This window comes from Caloenas nicobarica, chromosome Z (genome assembly GCF_036013445.1).
Source record: "Caloenas nicobarica isolate bCalNic1 chromosome Z, bCalNic1.hap1, whole genome shotgun sequence".
NCBI classification, from domain to species: Eukaryota; Metazoa; Chordata; class Aves; order Columbiformes; family Columbidae; genus Caloenas; species Caloenas nicobarica.
Window position 1 is genome coordinate 38,723,028 of NC_088284.1, and position 24,310 is coordinate 38,747,337.

The 24,310-nt window shown below is 34.9% G+C and overlaps 1 protein-coding gene across 2 annotated transcripts in view; it reads right to left on the reverse strand.

Annotated features, from left to right (window-relative positions):
* FER (FER tyrosine kinase) overlaps positions 1 to 24,310 on the reverse strand; it is a 175,524-nt gene that overhangs the window by 82,896 nt on the left and 68,318 nt on the right. The window contains exons 11-13 of one of the 2 annotated variants that reach the window (XM_065655872.1): positions 17,206 to 17,298; positions 11,529 to 11,732; positions 7,809 to 7,931 (exon numbers count right to left, since the gene is read on the reverse strand). In XM_065655872.1, the coding sequence (XP_065511944.1) occupies positions 7,809 to 7,931; positions 11,529 to 11,732; positions 17,206 to 17,298 (420 nt within the window). Of the gene's footprint in view, positions 1 to 7,808; positions 7,932 to 11,528; positions 11,733 to 17,205; positions 17,299 to 24,310 lie in introns of those variants that run through there. The other variant, XM_065655873.1, reaches the window with a different exon arrangement.

The following is a 24,310-nucleotide window of genomic DNA, read 5'->3' on the forward strand; positions in this document are numbered from 1 at the left end:
CCACCTTTGCCAACAATCCTGTGTTTTCCTGGTATCTTCTGGTCATGCTATAAAAGGAAAACAAAAGCAAAAAGTCTAGCTTGCATACTATGTATACACTTCAGCAGATTTGTAGAAAGAATCTGTACATATTAATCAACTCTTCATCATCAGAATGCAAATATTTCTTGGCCATTATTTTGCACCTCTAAGAAAAAAGATGTTTCAAAATTCTAAGCAGTAATGTATTTTCTTTCTCCCAGAATAATTTGCACAATGTGGATGATGTATGCATAGACCATATGCTATTATTCACCTGTGGTAAAACACATATAAAGATAACACACCAATTATCTCATTTTCCTTTGAGAGAGAAAAATGCTCTATGAATTTCTGCTGCAGTATCCTTGTATAAAAAGTGACAGTCAATCTCATGACTATTTTAAAATTTAGAGTAGTTTTGACTTGTAAGTCACTGACAACCAATAGAGAGATTCACTCTCCCTTGCTCCTCTTTACAACATTTCACTCATTTTTAACATTTTGTTCCACTCAAACTGGTGGAAGTTAAAATAGTTGGAGGAAGTCACCATCTACTTCACGGTACCTCATTGTGTGTAACTATAATTCTGCAAAGGTATTTAAGAGAACAGAGTCTGACTTTATGCTATTCTGTGTTATTTAACCTGTGAGAGCCTATGGTCAACTAAGGTTTCACATCCTATGAAAATACTGTAAACTCAAAACATCATTTGTATTAAAGCCACATTGACTGCACTAGTAAAAACAAGAAGAAAAATATGTATAAACTTATACAAAGTTTGTAACTCACAATTTTATAAAAAAATAATTATTATATAATATTGGAATTCCAAATCTGGGAGGCAGTCAGAATCTGTAAAAAAAATCAGGATGTTACTTCAGCATAAAAACAATTTACTACTGCAATCCTACCCAATTGCAATAAAATGTTATTATTATGCTATATTAACATCTGATTATAAAGCTTCTGATAAAGATGTGGAAAAGCCACAGTGCAGAGCCTCAGTTTTTACAAGTGTTGCATAAAGGTGTGACTTACACCAAAAATACCACAGAACACAGTTAATACTTGAATTTTCACATGTATATACAAAATATTAGCAATAAAATTTGGTAAATTCAAATAATCTTTGCTGAAGGATGCTTTAATTGAAGTAGTTTATTCTCCTATTCATCAGTTTTTGTCAAAAAAACCTTCCTCCAAAAGTTATTTTTTTCCCATTTAATACTTCTTTTTCCCTCCTAAGAACATACTTTTAAAAAATTTTCCTAAGAATAGCTTACTTCCATCTCCTGCTTCAAAAATTTTGGTTCTTTTTCCTAATTCCTACTGTTTCAGTCACGTTTGAAATAATTCCTTTTGCTCAATTTTCATGCCACATAGTAATACGGCTCTAATGTTTTTATATGAATGCACGGAAACCAGGAAAGCACATGCAGCCAAGGTGTGCATTTCATATTTCTAGGACAAAGATCTTTAAGAGATTGCTCAAAAATGGCACTTCGCCAAAACTGAATTCATATACTGATATCTCATTAGTATGAGATGCCTCGACAAGTATAGGTCACCATTATGGAAGACATATTTCTTTTGTTAACTGACTGAAGTATTGCAACACTCTCTGCTAAAACACCTTAAAAGCAAATCCTGTAACACCTCTAAGTTCTGAGGAAATTGGAACATGATGAAACTCTGTTATCAAATATCAATAGCTGCAGTCTTTTCTTCAGATTCCATAATTAAAGTACCTACTGAAAATCTGCTTAAATTCTGTTATACTAAAAAAATACTGCCAGTTTCCCTGACATATGAATCACAGGCCTTCTGCGTGATCATAATACCACTCAATGGTAAATAAGTAGCAAAAGATTAATTTCATGCTTATGCAATACAGTCATTTTCTATAACTACACATCTTATGTATTATAAATGCTCACTTTTCATTGTGGATTTAATTTCTTTAAAGAAAATTTTAAAAATATTTTCACATTTTTAAATGCATGTGTTAAGACTTTAATCATGCTCACGAGAATTATAGCTTTGAGACAAAAATCAACACACAGACACCATGACCACCAGATGCTTCTTGGCATTCCTACAAGCCTAGCCAGATGTGTGGCTACCACACAGGCAATTCACAGTGGGATCCTCCTGGGAGGTACAAACCTAGCCTCAGTAAGATTGTAATGACTGAGTAACTCACTGCTATAGCCTGCTTCTTCCTTTCAGCTGAGATTTCTGCTCCTGAAGAGCTGTCCTAAGGTCAAACAAACACAAGATGGTCTTCTGAAAAGGCAGCACCATTACTGAAGTTGTTTCCCTTTTCAGCACCTTAATTCCTTCCTGTGATGAGAATCTCTAATGGAGTGACAGGACTACTTTGTGATAAACTTGAAAGCCTCCTTGCTAAGTCTCTTTGCTTTGCTCCAACTTCTCTCAGCAGGCCTAAGAACGCTTGCCTTTAAGTGAGGCTATTCAGCAACCTTCTTCAATTCCTCCATGTCAGCTCTGCTCAGAAACACATGCCACCTGCACCACGAGCATGTGTTGTCTACAACAGTGAACTTCAGCTTGTTTTTGCAAAAAAGAGCAAAACCAAATAAAACACCTGAAAAAACAGCCAACACTAAGGGGAGTCAAACAGCAAGAAAACAACTTTTGGTTAGCTTTGCATGGTTAAGTGTAGGTTAATTAATTGCTAAAGGAGAGAGTATTAGTTCTGCGATACTACTAAGAGGACAAACCATGAAGCAGATAGATTGTTCTTCCTTTGTGTCTTTGAAAGCTGAGCTCAAAGACTACTAAATATGAACCACAGCTCAAATTGGTTCAGTGACTGAAAAATGAGGGTCATGTCAGATTTTTCAGTGCATTTTTATGAAAATATTCTCTCTACCTTTATGTTCTCATTTAAATTTATGTTTCTTCATAATTTCTTTCCGTGTTTAACTCATTAACATACTCATGTCTTGCAAGACAGCACCAGATGCACATGGCATCCTCATGTCATTTTCAAACTCATTCATCAACATTAGAACCACTACTATGAAATATATATATATCTTTTTTTTTAACACGTTTCATTCATCTCACTCAACATTATTTACAGTTCATCATTTTCTCATGTACAGAAAATGATTGAGGCCATTTTACAGGCTTCTTTGTCTCATCGAAATAGAGCCAGAATTTTTGAAGGAAAGCTACTGGCAACAAGTACATAGCCTAACTCATCTGACAAAGTAGCAGTTAATATTTTTTCATGAGCTCAAATTTTGAATTTACTACAGAGCATCCAAAGACTAGGGCTACATTAGCACTACTGAAATAGTTGCAGATCTCCAGAGTGAAACAGTTGGTGATGAGGACCCAAAACATACATTTTGGGGCAAAAATGTTATTTCAGACTAGATTTCTCCTAGTTCCAAAGACTGAACTCCCTCCCATCAGCAACTGTGCATCTTCCTGTTTTGTTTCAGCTGAAAGGAGTACAGTTTGAATCCTTGCAGACTGCTCAATGATGGAAGTATACTATCCTAAGTGGCACTGGGCAGATTAGCTTCCGATCCAAGTGAAAACATTAATGCAGACATATCCAAATAAAAATAATATTCATTATTTCCTTGATGATTCTCTGTTCCTGAAGTCAAACTGAAGCATATCCACAACATAGTACAGATTTATTACATGTAAAAAATGTATTTCAGAAAATTCAAAAACCTTCACAACACGAGGTCAAAGATGTTAGAAAGTTAAAATATATTTAATATGGTTAAAATAGCATTTCTACTAATAAAGTCCTTGGGTACGCATTGAGGTTCCTCAGGGGCTTTACATACTAGTCATTCCATCGATAATAAATTGAAGAACATAACGTGCATTTTTTCAAAAAGGTTATAAATAAATATGAGAGTTTTCCATTAAAGAAATCACTTGGAGATATCTTTTTAATGCCCTCAGTTTTTCTAATTTGAATTCTATTATTACAGCATCATTAAAATTCCAAGCAGGCAAATTTGGTCTACATGAAATGGGACAGAGGATAGGCCTTTTGTGACACTATTAAGAGTGTTCCTTTCAAGGGCAACGTCACAGAAGGTGAACGCTAATTTTACTAATATGGTAAAGGAGGATGAATCACTGTGGGAAGGAAGGAAAGCAAAAACAAACTACGTAGCATATTTTTCTGCAAAGTTCTCTGTCATATTTAACTTTCACTTTCTAAATAGGTTATTACAGGGACAGCAATTTGCATAAAAATATTAAAGATTGCACCAAACATCAAAGGCTGCTTTGCAGATGTAATACGTACAAAGGAAAAAGCATCTTTGCAGATGTCAAATGAATTTAAGGAAATGATCAAACATATTCTTATAATAGCACATGATGCATAAAATACCCTCAACACTAGGTGTCACAGTGCATATGTTATTTCTGAAAATAACTTAAAATGTCTCCACTTTCTCGGATAGAAACCAGAGCTCCATGCAAATGAAAAACAAAATAACATAACACTCTTTTCCTTAGTTCTTCAATACTTTTTTTCCAAAAGCTAGTTTTTGTCAGGTGGGAGAACTAAAATCACCACAAATTTGTAGCTCAGACTGAAAGGTATTAGAAACCAAAACAATTTAAATAGTTTGAAAACAGCTGCTCTAAAGCAATTTAAATCATCCAGATAACATCAATTTCAATAGTGTCGTGTTCAAACTGCTGGTCATGAAGTACTAAGTACACTATACATTGGTTTTAGTTTACACAGTGTATAAGTATCTCTCAGACACTCAGATCATATTTCACAAATTCTTGAAAGCCCACATAAAATATATGTAATATATATGTTTTGAAAAACTATAAATAAAGCTTTCTGTCACCTAATACTCTTCTTAGCACTAACCATCAGTACTACCACAGACATCCTTTCCATTACTTCACATCACCCATCAGAATGAAAGTTGAAAAGTTCATCAACCCTAAAGGAAATACTCTTGAATATTAAGACTGATGCACACCAGCTCATAAGTATCTCATATGACAAAATAAATGAAGCCTGATTAGACTTTATAGATAGATGCCAATTACTTGCAGCACTCTGGGAAACCTGAGTAGTCAAACTAATTTTTTTAGTCATAAAACTAGCATGAACTTAAAGGAAATACTTATATTTCAATGAATGTTAGTTAATATTAAGACTAACTCAGGTCAACAAGTCCAGAAAGGAGTGGTCTCGCACAATTTTCCCTCTGAAAATAAGAAAGACAAAAAACTGACTTTGTACCCAGTGACAGTAGAAAAGCTAAAAAGTATGTCTTAAAAATTATCTTCAATCTCTTTGTAAGGAGGTTATGATACATCTGAATGTAGTGCCAGTGGTATGGATCCAAGTCCTGGAAGGACCCACCACACAATCCTACATGTTGCATGGTTATCATGAAGGTATTTAAACTATTCCTATGTGCATTTACACTTCAAAGGCCATGAGGTCAAGTACGGTAATGGAGAAATGATCAGGAAAGTCATTTGGGACCATATTTCTTCCACAGTATAGGTACTACAAAAATTCTTTGACTATATATAGTTACACAAAACTATGCATACATTAAAACCTAACTTTATTAAAAAAATGATAACAATATGAAACAAAAATGTCAGGAATAAGGAAACTCCCTGTCTTCAAAGTAAACAACAGAGAATGAAGAGATAACGTACTACACTATAGTTTTACATTCGCTAAAGCAGGGCTCCTCTCACAGTATGTATACTACACAAAGGCAGGAAAAAAAAAATCCAGGAAGCAGCATTAAACATTTAAAACAAATACAGCATTATAAAAGACAAAAATTTGCAAACAGATCTAAAAAGTTTTCATTTTGAGTTTAACAGCCCTTTATTTTTAGCTTAAACAGTTCATATCAAAATACAATTATTCATATACCAAAATTAAGGTCCTATGCTTTTTCATATGTTCTACAGTGCATTTAAGCAATATTTTACCTTCAAGTAAGTATCAATTTAGTAGTCAGCAAGAAATTAACATAAAATGTGTATTTAAAGAGCCTCATTTTTTAAATTTTAAAATTATATAAAATAGGTAAGCATAGCTAAGTGCAAAAAATCATGTCAATTTTGAGGAAGGGAATATGCTTTACTTTTTTAAGGTTATTAGCAGAAAAGAACTAGGACCTTGTTGTCAGAAACTAACTCTGAAATACAAATTTTTGTGCTTCCTAAAATTTTGTAGAACAAAGTGCTATACACATGATTGAAAGTAGTCTATTTTAAAAAAGAATTAAGAACAAATGCCTTACTCACAGTTAAAATGCAATGATTTAAGTGGAAAAGAGATGACTTATCAATGTGTCCTGATTTTGTTAAAAACAAGACCAGTTCTCTTTTAGTGAATTTTGCCTTTCAGCTAAGTTCTTCTAAGTAACTGTACTTAATTTAACTGGAACTGAATTAACTGTAACTGAATTTTTGCCTGCATGTTTTTTGGACACCATGCTTGAAACTGTTAAGAGCAAACAATGGAATGCTGAAGAAGCTCATGTTTAGATTTATTGCTATGACAGCTAAGAATTCTGATAACATCCCATTGAGAGGGGAATGTTTGCCAGGAGGGGCAGACAGAACAGGTGACTAAAACTGACCAGCTGAGTATTCCATCCCATAATCGTCATATCCCCTATATAAGAGGGTGATCACGAGGGTCTAGCCCTCTTCGACCATGGCCGGCATCTAAAGAAGACCCTCTCTGCGTGCCTGTGATCTATAGGCCTCAGGCCCCGCATCCCTGAAATCCAGTTTCCAGTTTGCTGTGAAGTCCCACCCATGACTTCCAGGTGCCTGTCCTGCAGCTGCTGGAGCCACACCAGCTCCCAGCTCCACCGCCACTGGAATGACGCCAACTCCATATCAGGCATTCAAGATTGGTTTTGTATATTTTGTCTATTTTCTCTATTAGTAGCATTAGTAAAGCCTTTTAAAACCCTTCCAACTTGAAGTCTAAGTCTCTCTTCCTTCCTCCTTATCTTCCTTATCATCTCTCCAATCTAAAGGAGAGGGTAGAAGGAGGGTGAGGGGGTAACAGAGCACCTGCCATGGTTTATTGTCACCTTGCTTTAAACCTTGACAGAATGAAATATCAACTAACTAGATAGTAACTGTAAAACTACTGGAAGAAGCCAAGGCAACTCTTCAGCTTTCTAAACAGTAATAATGTTTAATATTTCCATCCCTTTTTATTTCCTTCCTGAAAGACTTTTTGCAATACCTTACTGATGAAAATGGGATTTTTTATTTCAAACTTGCAATGATGCTGGAATGACAGTATCTTTTTCCATGTCTGTACAACTTATTTCTGAGATAAAAAATAGAGAGAAAATGGAGTTGTCATAACTCTTCCAAATTTAATGAGAATTTTACCACTTAATGAACACCATTTATTAACAAAATTTATTCATCACAACTTTATAGCCAATGAACTACTTCTTTCAATTATTTAGTAGTGAAAACCAAATGGGAAACCAAGAAGAAAAGTAGTAGGATATTTTGTGAGATGCTGAATGACATTCTTTCAAGATACTAAAGATTTATTTTAAGGATGTAAGGTTATTTTAAAGGAATGTGTTGCATAGAGCAGAGGTCAAAAAAAGTCAGAAAAAGAGAGTCACAAAACGAGCGAGAATGAAAAATCTTCTGAGAAGTTGCATAGGAACATTTAATAAATAACAATACAATCTCCCAAATTCTTTTCAGTTAAACAGCGTTCTTGGAATGTACACATTACCTTAACGACGGGATTCAGCAGAACAACACCTGATTTCTTTGTAATAACTTGCTTTGTTGTGTAATGATGTTCTATAAGCTGAGGAATAGTTGGAAACCCAGTTCCTTCAAAACGATACTGATTCTGTATGGAGATAAAAGGAAATAATTTTTTCTCTACAAGCAATATTTCGAACAACAAACCTCAAAAGTGCATCACCAAGCTTCCCTCACTAGAAGCACAACAAAGATACGTTCACTTTTACAGAATTAGATTTCTTTCCTGATCTATTTAATAGCATTGCTACTGAATTAAATGGAATGACAGTAATATGATAAATTAATAAATGCAAAATTACTGTATCATTCATTTAAGGCAGCATGAGAAAATTATTTATTTATTTAAACTCTTAATTTAAAGACATAGGACGGAGTGAAACAAACATTTTCTAAACCAGAAAAAACAACACTAACTTCCTAATTGCTTAAAGTTCTAAGAATTACAGAAAATAAACCAAAAAATAAACATCTGGCAATAAAATAAAGAGGAGATAAGTAACACTATCTTACTTAGATCTTAGCGCACTTACAACATTTGATAAAATTAATAAATCCCTGGCACAGAATATGATTAGTCTTTAATAAGGAGTATATACTAGAAGAGTTTACAGCAGCTAAACCAAAGGCAGGTCATGCATATAATTTGTAGAGAAGCTGGGCAAAACAAAATTCCTCCCCTCCTTCATGAAATTGGGGTTTTTTTTCATATACACAATCGAACACAATGGAGATAATTAAATCTGTTAAGATTTTCTTAGAAGGACAAAGCATTTTCTTAGTAAAGACTGATATGACATATCATTCTTTCAGGTGTTAAGGGGGAAAAATGTATTTCCATTGCTTATCTTTGCCCATACATGTGATGGAGAAAAAAATAATAAAGAAGTGTTTATTTCATCCTCCTGAATATCTTAAATTATACAGTGCAGCTGACTGGGAAATAGGATAAAATTTTGTGCCTATTCAAGACTCAACACCTACCTCTGCCCACAAGAGAGGAACTGCCATAAGCTAGCCTGACAAAGGCAACAATAAATATGTACCACAATTAAAAAACTCAAAGCACTGACCGTGATTCAACTTCGTTTACACAACCAGGCAATGAAAACCTCTACCACTGGCAGGCAGACTTTTTTCTTTCTAGTCCTCAGGGCTAAATTCCTTGCACAATGCATTATAAGTTTATCTTCCTTAGAGGTTAAAGCACTAACTTCCTGAAATATGTTACTGCTGTTAGTAGGGACAGCTTGGTCATGTCAATCATTTTTAACATTCCTGGTTCTCCACCATAAAAATGTTTTCATAATCTGAATACTTTTTGTTGTTCATTTTGTTGATTAACTTCATTCACTTATTAAATAGTGACTCAGCTTTGATTGACCAGTTCATCATATTTCTGTACTGATGACCCAAAAAACCTGATGTCCTAAGAGTCTATCTAGCACAATGACCAATACTGCCTGTCCTTTCCTCATCCCAGAACCAGCTGCATGCCCATATGCTACCATCTATATAAGACTTTCAGGGCACACAGTTTTCTTTGATTCTGTGTATTTACTTGGGATCCTGACCTTTATTAAAATCACTAACAAAAAACAATTTGAAAATAGCGCAGCCTCAAAAAAGCAGCAGTGAAAAACAACAGTAGCCTTGAATGACTGCAATGAATTTTGATGCTTAAAGCTGAACAATGAACTGTTTTATCACACACGTAGTTTTACTAAGATTAGCCTTTAAAATAATGGTAAAACCAGAGAGAGAACACTTAAGCAACTAAAGGACCACTGTTAAAACAGGTATATGTCCCACTCTGCTCTTCAGTATTTGATTCAGAAGAAAACTTTTATATGGACACCAATTCTGTCTCCATACGGGGAGCTGTCAGTGACCCAATAATGTGATTTGACCAGTCACAAAGACCTGACTCCACAATTTTCATCCTAATGTAAACAAACAAATTCCTTGCACTAAATCCTCCTGAAACTTCCCTACCAAAATGTTCATGAATACAATCCCTTTTGGTTTATGACCATACCAGTCTAACTGTCTATTAACTCATTTTTAAGAGCTTAATAAGATTTTCCTTTTTTTTACAATTAATGCTTTTCCCACAATAAATGCAGAAAACTCTCAAGCAGACAGATCTAGTCACCTAACAATACATAACATTTTTTAATTTTTTCTTTTTTTTTTGGTGTGTATGTGTATAAAAACCAATACAAAACCAGTCCGTTTGCAGGCAAGGGTGGCCTCAAAGTAATATTTGTTTAAAAAAAACCAAACAAACAAACCACCAAAAACACAAACTCTTTTTTTACTGACTTGAAAGTCCAGTTTAAATTTCTGGAAGATTTACTTGCCATATTCAATGATTTACACAAAATTATTTCAGTCACACCAATGTGAATTTATTTCTGCTGGGTCAGGATCAGGGAGCTCCAAGCATCTCACAAGACTGTGTCTATGTCAGGTAATTTTATTGCTCCTATTTTCTTATTCAGCACTCTGACACACCAAAATACCTTAAGGTCATAAAACCAAAATTAAAAAAACCACTGACTTTGTGTAAAGGTTCACTTCTACAAGGAAAAATTTAAGGGAAAAATAATGAAAACTCCAGCTGGACATGTGTACATAATCACTGATCCTACAGAAGCCTTCCAGCTTCTTTGAAGTTTGAAAAATATCATGGCCTCTCACTAAAAAAGAAATAAACCCAGTACACAATATTGACTTCCCCCAGGCATGGTACATCAGCTGAAGATTTAGATAAGGAATTCCCTCAGTGTAAAATATCATTACGCAACTAAATTTGAGTATTTTTCTGTATAAGGGAGATTTTATTAAAACAGGCTGAGCTATGTTTTAGCAGCATTACTGAATCAAAACTGAAAATGATTTGCTGCTATGTCACATTTCAAGAACAATTTTTAATAATCTTATGAGAACTGTCCTATTTTGAATGTGTTTGAAATTCTGAAAAGGAAAAATACATACATTAAAAAAAAGTAATCCATTAAGAGGAATAAAAAGAAATACATTGGATAAAGGCATACAAAAAACAACATACTGTTAAAAATGACCAATTTTTCCTAAGTGAGAGCTGCAAAGGGAGTAATTCTGGTCCTTAGAAGCAAATAAGTTGTGCGACATTCACAAGCATTCCTGTTATACTGAACAAACCAATAGCCATAGGCCTAAAAAGAACATAAGCATCTCAACTACAGCAGGGACTTCACCCAACTGTACAGAAACCAACAGAGATTATTTTCTTCTCCACAAATGTTTCAATTTTTCAGGAAGTTTCAATGCAATCTTTAAAGTCTGAATTCAAAGTTGCCTAATGAGCACCAAATATGAAAATGGATTTCAAAATAACTAAATGTATATGCCCAAATTATTAGTAACAAGCTCTGGATTTCAAAACATTTACAGAAATATTTTGGCTTTTCAATATAAGATAAAAGATGTTGAATAACCTCATACTTCACATTTTTGTTTTGTTTCCCAAAATGACCTTTTACCCTGATTTCTGCACTGACGGAAATATTTCCAATAGTTTTCACATTTTCATATAAAGGCTAAAGCCATTTGCCATAGTAAATTATGTAGATCCTACATTGTCTAGCTAAAATTATAAACTTCCTAACATTGAATAGTCAGTACTATATCAGAGACGTACATCAGCATATTGTATGATAAAGTGTCTCCGTTGTCCATCTGAAAACACAGAAAGGACATATTCACCAGGTTTCCCGTGGCTCTCTCGCACCAAGAAGTCTCCTTGCTGTTTTAACAGCTCCTGGGCTTCTATTCTTGGAATTGCACCATGATACCAGTCTTGCTCAGCCAGTGGTTTCTCAGTGGTTGATATTACATCAAAGAACTTTGGAAAAATATTGAAGAAAAATGTTACTATAACAGATCATTTTTAGAGTTTACTTGTACAAGAAAAGCATGATAAAACAACAATAATTTCTGTATCTAAATTATTTATTTCTATTAACAAATAAAATTGAGGCTCTTATATTTACACAAAAGGCATCATGATCAATTTCTTTTCTATTACCTAAATAACTAATATATTAAAATCAGAAGTTTATGTAAACATCCATAAACCCATGTAATATTTTTCGCTTGGCCTGCTATTTTTCCTAAGCCACACTGATCAACTCTTTCTCACACATGCTGCCGTGCTATTAATAATAATTCAAAATGAAGCATTTCTTTATCCAGAAACTTCTCAGACATAAAAATGTAAGAAACTGATTTATTAAAAGCATTTGAATTGGACAAACTGTTTTCACAGAATTTACCAATTGCACCCCAAATCAATTAATAGCTCTATGAGATATTTTTCCTAGTGTTCACGCTGTAGCACAGAATATACACCTGGGTATATTGTGCTTATAGACTTCAGTATAGAGTTTTTGAAGGCAAAGAGATTGGAAGGAATTACTTTTACTGGCTATAAATAGAAGGTAATGAGTTGTAAATGACAATTTCACATATTAATTTTAACAAGCTTACATTAAGAAAAAAAGGAGGAAAACTTTATATTTTGTTTAATGACCACTTCATATTTATTTGTTATGGCTAGACAGACAAGCCCTTACTTAAGCTGTATGTCATTTCAAATCATTAGTGCCAGAGCTCATAGTAATCCTCACTGCCACAGAGGTAAAGCTCTGAACAAAATAACACAGTGCATACTGTCTCGTGAGTTGAAGAGATACCTGAATGTGTCCCAGGCAAGCCTGCTGAAATGCATTTCAGAAAACAGCACAAAGACCCACACCACAGTTAAGTACAACTGAACAGATATAAAGCACATGACTCTTGCATTAACCTCCCCTACTGCTCTGCTGTGATAAAAACCAGGTTTGCTTTGTATCATGAAGGATGATATGATATTTCCCCTATGGGGATGTGGAAAGGGAAACACTCAATTGGTGCATGTAAGGGAAAAATTTGACATGGTGCAGATATGAGCATGGTGGAGGCTATCTATACATTTAGTTTTCCTGGGGAGATATTTAGGTAAAGATGACTTACCTAGCCATAAAACACTAGGAATAATCTCAGACTGTCAGTGTGGGAATAAGCAGATGTAAGGAAGGGAATCTACTCAGATTTTCTTGTTTCCAACTGTCTGTAATTCTTTAGCACTTTCATAGTAAAGTTTCTGGTATAAAAATGCCTTTGTCCATCAGTTCCTGCCTGCCTTTCTAAGCTATATATCAAAAGGAGGTCTAGTTTAGTCCAGGATCCTGATGGAAAACTGGAGAACATATTTAAGAGCCTGACAGAACCCCATATTCTCAGATATCAACACTGGGATATAGAGCCCTGAGCCTGTATCAGGGATAATTTCAGACATGAGATTTGAGGCCAGCACTGTAACCAACAGACTCATCACTAGAAAGAGCAAGTATGCTCTGTTACAGATTCTGCTCTATTAGAGACTGTGATCTAGGAAGGGCTATGTAAGAAATAAGAACAGCTTGAACAGAAAGTACACAGTTGAGTTTTTAGGAGCAAAAGTTGTACTCCAAGGTACTACGTTTATCAGCAGAGAAAACTACTAAAAGCCCAGGATACTGTTTGGTCAAGAAGGCAGTCATATATTTCAGGTTCATCAATTTAAATACATCTCAGATCAGAGCTGCCTACCAATGTTAAATGAAAATAAGCCATTCTCTTTCAGGAATTCCTAAAAGAAAAGAAATAAGCTTTCAAAATGTTAGACAATGTTATCTACTTGAACATTTATTGTTCAAAGATGCCGAGTTTGACTCGCCAGAAAACCCAGGCCACTGCTATGCTATCAAGAAATGTTAACGGGTTCAGAGTGGGAAAGCCTTTGCTGCAGAAACACATTTCTTCTCCAGAAGAAATGTTCCTAAGTACAAAAGGACTGTTCAGGGTCAATAAATTAGTTCATGGTCTTCACAAATGAAGGTTTAAAAAACATAAAATATCTGACATGCAACTCATTTTATAGCTTACTAAAGAGGAAGTCATCAGATAATAACAGCTGCTTATGTTTGAACTTAGTAAAGTCTGAGTCACTGTTCAGACCATCATGATCACGCCCAGAATAAAACATCTTAAAAGCCTTTTTGACAGAGAAAGAGCTTATGGAATAAAACCAGAACATTTTAGACATTGCTAACTACAGCATTGTTTATGAAAATAACGTAAATCATCCCTCTTCTTTCACATTTGTTTAAACTAATATTTATTACTTCAGAATGGAACAATGAAAATTCCACATGGTATCCTCTGCTGATTGTCTCCTACCTTACATTACCTTTACTTTTTGTCATATACTATGGAGCAATCATAATCAAGGTGGTTCCTCTGATGAAACAATCGATAATTATTCACGTTTGGGGTATTATTAAAATTGCATTATTTTTATGAACAAGACTTCTGCCTCCAACATATTTTCTGTATGATACAATATTCACGCTGACTGGCTATGGAAGAAAACATAGCTGAAAGCCCTGAAATAACAGTACAAAGGCAAGATACCTAATAATTTTAATATTGATTTCAACTCAGTTTACACCACTTAGTGCTAACGTTACTACTGGATTTCAGAGTTAGAATTATATGGTTTAAATACAAGAAAGATTAGTATTTAAGGAAGACAGAAAATAAAGCTACCTGCACAAAATTAATTTCCCATCTCTTTACTTTAAAGTTTACTGAGTTCAAATATCACTAAGCAACTTAATACGACTAATTAGATACCTGAAAGAACAAGTGTGCCTTCTAGGCCTCAATGTTTTACAGTTTCTTGCTCATTTGTACGTACACACAGAAGCACTTAGTGATTCAACAGCTTAAATAAAGAAATATTTTTCTAAGATTTTTGTTCTTAATTTGACTGGAAGCTAAAAATAAACAATTAACCAAACCATACAGAAGGAAAAAAACTCACACTGTTGAATTTCCAGTTTCCCTCCCAAGCAAGCCCTCCTCCTCCTTAAAGTACACTCCTGGCTGCTTTTGGAAGTATATGGTTTCTCTACGACTTTCTTCAGATGAAAATTTGTTTTATCGAATTACACACAAAATCCAGCTTCTCCCACCAATTAAATATGGGATGGTGTTTTCAGAATAGTATTATATTTAAAGTAAGATATGGCTCTACTTTTAAAGTTTCAATATACTTAAAACATATAATATGAAAACAGGTAATTAACATCATATTTTTAGTCTACTCTTTATCAGAGGATCAGTATTTGCACTTTTACTACTCTGCTTTGAGATCCTTTTTTGTATTGGTCTATTTAAAAAAATGACAAATTCTTTAATGTGTGTTATTATTAATTTATAATACACTTATAATCACTTCAAATACTTTGGTGGATAACAAGTTTTAAGTACCAGTTTATACAAATAGTAATAAGCACGGTTATCAGGAAAAAGCCAAGCAGTTGACTACATTAAAACCTAAGTATTAATTTGTAAAGCAAATTTTAGCTGTATAAACATGGTTAGCTTTTCTAATGTACAAAAAATTGCTAAATCAGAACACACAGCAAAACTGAAAATTGATTGGTTTATATATTCTGACTTTGAAGCTCATTTAAGTAATAGGTAATCAGAGTACACTTGGTATTCAGATTTTACTTTCTGCCTCAATTGACCCAATTCCAATCTTACTTCTCCCAAACATATTCCAGGGCTTCAGCAATCCTACTTACCATATATCTGCACACAGGTTTACACCATTGTCCATGGATATAGATTAGAATTAAAATCAAAATAAGGCACACAGGCTATTTTAAATGACACTTTAATTAAAGCCAATGGAAATTTTAACATTGACTTCCCCTGATTTCATCTTAAATGTTCTATCTTGATCTTCTTCTGAAATTTTTTCTCTGAGGCAATTTTACATAGTATTTTTTTTTTTTTAATTTATAACAAGTTGTATAATACACACAAATAGGCAAAGCTGAAGGCTATGTCTCACCTACGCAAAGAACAGCAGTCAGACCAATATATTTTTTAATATGCTTTTATCATGAAAAGTTGTATTTTTACATCAATTAGAAGTTTTATAAACCCAAAACCATGATAATGTAAAGACTGTTTATCTCCAGGGATATTTCAATATTTTAGCAGGATTTCTCCTATTACTTTTCAAATCTGTCACGCAACTTTCACATTTTTCATAAGAAAAGCCTTCCTATTCTAATTTTATTTCATTATCATATTTATTATTCAATTTTTTCTTCACTGTACAATTTTCCTATGTATACACGTATATACACATATATGTACATGTATATATGCAACTGTAATCTCTTCCACACATTCTGAATATTGTATAGCTTAATAAAGTTTACCGGGTCCTTTACTGGGTCCTTGGAACCAAACCTGTAGCATAAATAGAAGGCCAATTAATTCTGAAGTTTCCTCAAAAATGCTATTTTAAGCTAATGTTTCACGTGACAAGATCACAACTAAAAGACAGTTCTAAAAAGTTTTTTGAATTCTGCCCAACTTTTTTTGGGTTGTTTTTCTTGTTTGTTTTTGGTTGGGGTTTTCTTGTTGTGGGGTGTTTGGGGTTTTTTTTTTTTTGGTTGTTTTTTATGTTTTTGTTGTTGTTGCTGGGAGGGTTGGGATGATCACAAGTTCCACTTCAGGAAAACACAGGAGGAAGGTTTCCAAGTAAAATCTGACACCTTTCTAAGTAGGTGCTCAAGTATTCTAACTAGTCTTGCAAACTTTTGAAAACAAACAGAGATAATACAAAAGCAAAAGAAACAAGAATGTTTCTCCATCTATTACAGAATCTGAACAAAAGCCAAATAGAAGTAAGAGATACCTAACAACCATTTTTAATGGGGATCAAAGCAAGAGGTATAATGCTTAATTACTTAAATAGTACCAGTAATTGAGGAAGCAGTGGTAGTAGCAGTAATAATATGCTTATATACTGATGCCTTTTTAACAAGTATGTGGAATATGATTATTGCAACAATGGGTAAAATACGAATGACCATCTGACCTACTACAGAATATGATAATGCAGTTCATTTCCAGTAAATCAGACTCACTGGGGAGAGTACTCCTAAAGTATGGCACCTGTTTGGGAGATGCAAAGAACATACAAATTATCTTTTTTGGCCTAAGTGCAACGAGTTGTTCTGACATAGTATTATGCCATTATATTATCAGGTCTGCTGATCAATCAGAACAGTGATTTTATAAAATTATTTTAATGTAATTTTTGTCCATGTCGATGGAAATGCATGATGCTGCAGAAAAAAAAAATCCTACTTAAACTGTAAAAGTAACAGAATGTAGTATAATACTAGATTATTGATACTACTTACTGACGATGAGCCCAACACAGATTTTGGAGACCTTATAATTCCAGCTATGGAATGACGTATGGTGTCAAATCTTGAGACTTTGTCCTTCTTGTCCTAGGAGAAAAAGCAGTATCTCCAATGAAAACAAGCAAATCAGTATGATAATTGAATTACTGGAAAACATGAAATATAGTCTCCTGGATTTTATTTAAATAAAAGACAGGGCTTGAGCCTCCAGTGATACAAACCAGAAAGTGTCTACACCAGTAGGATTAAGATAACTCTTATCAATTTAACCACTGACAAATTCTGTCATTCCTTATAGCTTGCTACTTTAAGTAGCACTATTGCTAACTATAAAGAGAAATGAAATTCTTTTGTACCCTAAAAACAAAGGACATCATTCTCAGTTCTCCTGAAATTTGAAACCATATAATAAAAAAGCTCACACAGTAAAACTCAAAAATATATATGCACGTTATCCTTACTTAATATATGTTTGGTTGGTTTGTTTTGGTTTTTGTTTGTTTTCCTTTTATTAAACATATTTTTCTCTAGCAACACACTACTTGCAAATACTAGTACCAATCAGTGCAAATTATATGATCCATTTGTTTTCTGGCACTACCACAAACCATAGGTGCAGCCACTGTCTGGATTTTTAAATGCTGTGAGAAGAAGGCTCTAACTGGAACACTGAAACCGCCTTTAAGCATCTCTAGTTCACTATAAGACAATGTAAATTCCAAGGTGCTCATAACTTGACTTAGTGCAAAGACTGCATATTTCTTAATCCGTGACTTGCCATCAGCTCTCAAAATTAACATCACAGAATATTTCAAAAAATAACACTTCAGTTTATTACTGGACTTCCAAATAAGCAACAAAATCTATTTGTTCTGTACACTGAATATACCAATGTTTGAAAATTACTCCCAAATATAATTCAGTTTGCAGGATATAAGTTAAACTTTGTCTTAGTAAAATAAATTTCTTTATTTTGGTAGCAAAACTCTGCAATATGCCTTAATTCGTGTGCTGTGAAAAAAGAGTGCAAAAACCAGTCAACTCATCAGAACACTAATAAGGAGCTTATTAGTCACTGAAATACTCATTAACTATGTATCCACTTACCCATCAATAACATTTTTATCCCTCTTATTGGACTCAAGTAATACTGCATGCCAACTATTTTCATATAATAATAAACTCTGTGCTGAGTCCTGACTTTTATTTTTATACTATTGATTAATTAAACAGGCTACACACACAAATCTCATTAACAATAGAGAGACACAGAGTCTAATTCTGCTTGCAAGCCGGGTATGGAATGATCCATTAATTTCACACATCTCTTCAGAAGTGAGCCATGAGATGTAACTGCAATAAAATGTATATTTCTTATATGGACAGGAAAAAAAAGTTACCAAAAGATGCATGAATTCCACTACACTGCCCCTAAACAAATTTGCATTTTGTCTTTCTATTTCACACTAATAGCACGCTTATCTAATAACAACACCAAACTACAAGTAAGGTTCTACATCTGCCACTTTCTCCTTGGTGAATAATATTTTTAACGAGAGGGAGTTTTTTGACTAAAGTACCAGAAAGACTCATGGACTGGGACCCACCAGTGTACTTTGATAAGCACCATCAAGTGATATACTGAGGCTAACAGTTTCATTAAATAGAGTGAGAATTAAAATGCAGATTTAAGGGATAAACTTTGGCTTTGTTCAGAAAGCACATGCTCTGTTCCAACTGCAATATATTTATAAACACTGTTCAGTATTTTCATAGCACTTTCCCTTTGACATACTGAAACTACTCTGTATCTAACAGCAATGAAGACTCATAATCTGCACAGCAGGCATTATCAAACACACGACAAATACAACTGTAGCCCACACCGAATTTATTTATTCCATTTGAGAATTTTTAGGGCAACCTGAATAAAACTGAAGACCAGCAACAGTGGTCTTTTACTGTGGTTTTTGTTTGCCATTGCCCTCCTGCAGACCACCTTAAATGAACCCATTACATCCTGCAGGAAACCAGTTTCCACTGAGATCACTATATGCACCAGTGTGAAGATATATTTTTATGCACAGTAGGTATAATTTTTTTTCTCAACTAGTGTTAAGAATACAAACCAGAACAGCCCATATACTTTTTTTTTCTTTTACAAATGTATGTGTAAAGTCTGATTAGTTAAGTCAGGATGTTACCTGAAGTCTGCTTTCCAAAATAAAAGGAAATACACATCAGTGGTGTGAAATACACATCAGTGATCTCCACCCTTGCCACAGGAAATTTTTAATCTCTCAGCCAAGGCCCTCATAATTTAGCAAAAGTTTTAGTATGTGAAAGGATTTTCCCAGGATACTAGGTTATTTAAAATTTCTGAAGGAAGCTAACAGAGAGCAGAGACTCTCTGTGTCCTCAGGAAGAAAAGTTCGCCGTATTTCCACAAAATACTAATTCCAACAAACATCAGATATTTGATCAACCAGCACAACCATGCTGGCTATGTAGTCACTATATACACTTCAGACAAATTTGTAATACATGTTACTATTTGACTAACAAACTCGAGAAGGACACTGGGAAAGAATTAGGAGTTCTGTATCAGGGTTGTTGTAGAGAGCATTATGGAGTAGCATACTTGCTAGCATACATGGTGCAGCTACTAGAACATATTAGCTGATTCAGTTTCATTTTGGTTTAAATGAATTACTTTCAGAGATATTAGCAAAATGGTAGTATGATTTGTCACTTCCTTCATTTTATATTAGACCAATTTCATTACAAAGAAAACTAATCTGTGGGCTATAATATTTTATGCGATGACTGAATTACTGCAGAATAAATTGTAGTTAACCATTAAGAAGCTAAATATGTATGAAAATATATACTGTCATTACAGAATATTTTTTAATCTATTTCTTTGACTGTTTTTAAATGCACCTGTGGCACGAGAGCACATCATATGATGTGCAATATGAAAAATGCATTGACTGATATTTCCCTTTTAGGACTAGCTATATTTCTAATCACTCTCCAGAATTAATTAAAATAAACCTCTACTAGAGTTTGGACTGGTGCTTAGAACAGGTCATGAATTTTCTATCCATTGGACAGGTACCCTTAGCAAAACTGCTGAATATCCAACTGCTTACTCTGGAATGGTGCAAGATTGATAAACTTCTATATGGAACACAAACAACTGTTTTATGGGTGGGACTTCTTGTCATTATCCTTTTTGGTAAATAATGCGAAGCACTGCTGCTTTTATCTCCATATAATATAAAAAGGATTTACTAAGATAAATAATTCTTCTATTGAGAAACTGATTGATAACAACTACTTAAAACCATCTGATTAGAACAGAATCACAGAATGTTGTTAGGGATTGGAAGGGACCTCAAAAGATCATCCAGTCCAATCCCCCTGCCAGAGCAGGAACACCTAGATGAGGTTACACAGGAAGGCGTCCAGGCGGGTTTTGAATGTCCACAGAGAAGGAGACTCCACAACCTCCCTGGGCAGCCTGTTCCAGTGTTCTGTCACCCTCACCATGAAGAAGTTTCTTCTCAAATTTAAGTGGAACCTCCCGTGTTCCAGCTTGAACTCATTACCCCTTGTCTTACTGTTGGCTGTCACCAAGAAGAGCCTGGCTCTATCCTCGTGACACCCACCCTTTATATATTTGTAAACATTAATGAGGTCACCCCTCAGTCTCCTCTTCTCCAAGCTAAAGAGACCCAGCTCCCTCAGCCTTTCCTCATAAGGGAGGTGCTCCACTCCCTTCAGCATCTTCGTGGCCCTGCGCTGGACTCTCTCCAGCAGTTCCCTGTCCTTCTTGAACTGAGGGGCCCAGAAATGGACACAATATTCCAGATGCGGTCTCACCAGGGCAGAGTAGAGGGGGAGGAGAACCTCTCTCGACCTACTAACCACCCCGCTTCTAATACACCCCAGGATGCCATTGGCCTTCTTGGCCACAAGGGCACAGCGCTGGCTCATGGTCATCCTGCTGTCCACCAGGACCCCCAGGTCCCTTTCCCCTACACTGCTCTCCAACAGGTCGTTCCCCAACCTATACTGGAACCTGGGGTTGTTCCTGCCCAGATGCAAGACTCTACATTTTCCCTTGTTATATTTCATTAAATTTTTCCCCGTCCAACTCTCCAGCCTGCCCAGATCTCGCTGGATGGCAGCACAGCCTTCTGGCGTGTCAGAACGCTCTGTCCTTTTTTACAAGCAACTGGTTTTGGATCCAGCGGTGTTACAATTCTTCTGCCACAAGAGAAAGAATGCTGAAACTTTGTTCACAGTTGTGTACACCACAGCCAGCCTCTTCATTCCCAGTTCTCTTTTTCCCTTCTTAATAGCTGAAACAATTAGCTCAGCTCTTTTAAAGAGATGTCACAGCAGAAGACAACCACTCTGGCACTCTTAATTTTACTTCCCATTTTTCTCCTCTGACAAGATGAGGAAAGGAAAAATAAAGCATAAGAACCCAGAAAGAAGCATAAGGTTCAGGCAAGTTGAAAAACACAAGTGAAGCACTCTCTATTTTGCTTGAGGATTTCCTCAGGTGCATCTTTGTACATGACATATGGAAAGCCAAGCTTCTGTGTTTGCTTGTTCACTTTGGAGGATCTTGTGCAACATGAGGTTCCGTTCATTTTAATGGATCGTCCACAAGAATTTATCTTCTACGGTCATGCACAACAACTGTTAGGGTCTTGTGGACAAAAATCTCCCTTTTGCCAGACATACAGTTCAGTCACTGGGCAAAAGTACCACATATCTTAGTCCATGAAAAGTAATAACATACACCTAGAAGTGTGACACAATCAAAATGACAGGCCATAAGAATAATATTCACAATGTTTTTTTGAATGAATGCGAGCAAGACAAAGTAATAGGGCAAAAGATTTTGTTTAAACTGAACTGCATAACGTAAAAGCCCAAATGAGCTTTTTAACTGTATAAGTACAGAAAAATGGCTGTATCTTAGATGGTATTATAAGAGAAAAATAAACTGTACTCTTTTTAGTAAAGCAAGGAAGTAAGAAGCTGGAGAGAGATCTAAGATAAAGATAAAACAGAATTAATGCTTCTGAGGGATAGGCAAATTATAACACTATCTCTACTGATCAAAAGGTAGAAGATTAGCAATAAGAGGGACAAAGCACAATGCAGCATATATTGAATATTGCCATAAACACTAGCTAAACATGTACATATAAATGACATAAATAAATCAAAGCTTCAGTATTATGCCATTTAAAGAAAGACCGCCTAGTGAGTCAGATACGAACCACCAGCATGGATACAGAAGTTGAATATAGGATTGCAAATTAAATTAGAGAAACTTCACAGGAAATTATGAGGAGGACTCTCCAACTGAAAGAGAAAACATTGTCAGAAAAAAGGATATTTCAATAAGAAGAATATAATCACTGGTAACTAAAAGATGAGCATGATAGTACTGTTTCTGAGATTTGGCTGGGGAACTGGTCCTCAGAGATTTTAATGAACACAATTTCAGTACAGTACAAGAACTCTAAGATGAGAGCAGAAGGGAAGAATTCCTGGTAATTCCTGGTAATTATTGCAAATGATAGGTTCAATGAACTTACAGATAAAGACAAACCAGACAGTATCTGCCAGAGCAATTAAGATGCTCCCTATTTGTAAAGCGAATGCTAGATTCATTTCTGGTTTGAAGATACAATTTCCCTGATGTCAGAACAACATTCATCTTAAGACTTCATATTTAGATAATAGAGAGAGCCAGGAAATTTTTTTCTTTTAGAAGGCTACAGAAGTCTGGCATGGGAATGGAGTTTTGTGATTTATAATCAGGAATTCTTCAAAGAAGCCTTAAAGAAAATAATTTTCTGAAAATGATCCTCAGCATTAGTCACTTCAGCAGTGGAGACTGAAAATTATCTAGGAGAGGCCCCAAAACCATGTAATAAACTTAGACCAAGACAGTAACTCTGGTCTGCCTATTGATGAGTAGGTACACTAACCACAAAATCTTTGTGTGCTTGTTTCATAGCTATTAGCACATACTAAAGGAGATGTAAATGCTGACTCTTATTAAAACCTGAACATACAGTCAAACATGCCTGATGTCTCTGAAGTCTATGATTTGATTTCAGAAATAACACTAATCTAGTACCTCAAAAGGCTTTTTTTTTCCCCTCATCCATGACATAACTGGGTACCTCAGAAAGACCACATCTAGAAAACCACATAAAGAATCACGCTATCTTTACCAAAGAAAACAGAGTATTTTAAACTACTAACATGGCACTCGCACACAGAATGAGTTGCTGTCTGAATACAAGCTGAGCAGATAAATTATCTTCAAAGCAACTTCCCAGGAATAATAATATATATTTTCTTAGCTTGCTGTTGTAGGTATCTAGAACTGGGAGACACAACTGTGCAAATCCACGAAGATGTAACAGACTTATTAAAAACTAAAACATACAAAGCTAATTAAAGATATATCAGGTACACAGTAAAACCAAGTAAACAACACAGCTATTCAAAAATCACTTTTTGGTACAGTAACATTTTCTGTTTTAAACACAAGTAACAGCTTCCAAAGCAGCAGAAATTAAGTGTAATTGGCTTATACATATTGTAAAACACTGCACTGGATGTAAATGAATGTTCCACCTTCTGACCTGGAGCAGGCAGCCTCAAAACCAAGACTTTCTGGTGTGAAATTTAAGAACAGTTATATTTTCTCAGGCCAAAGATACATCCCAGGCCATGCCAGTGGCCTAAGGGCCTGTAAAAAAAGGAGAATGGCAATTCTTCAGAGCATATATTTGTCCTCTGAAAATGTGTGGTATAAGATCTCTCTTGGTAGTGTAAGATGTGATGTTTCCACATGCAAAAGTCATTGAGGGATTTTTCTTCCACAAATTCTTTCAGCTGCTTTATGAATCTGCATAAACTATTACAACCCACTGCTGTAGCAACCAGTTGCACAACTTAATTGCATGTTTTCGAAGAATATGTTTGTTTGCTTTCAATCATCTGCCAACTGTGGTTATCTGATGGCCCCTACTTCTTGCTTCTGAAGAGACAG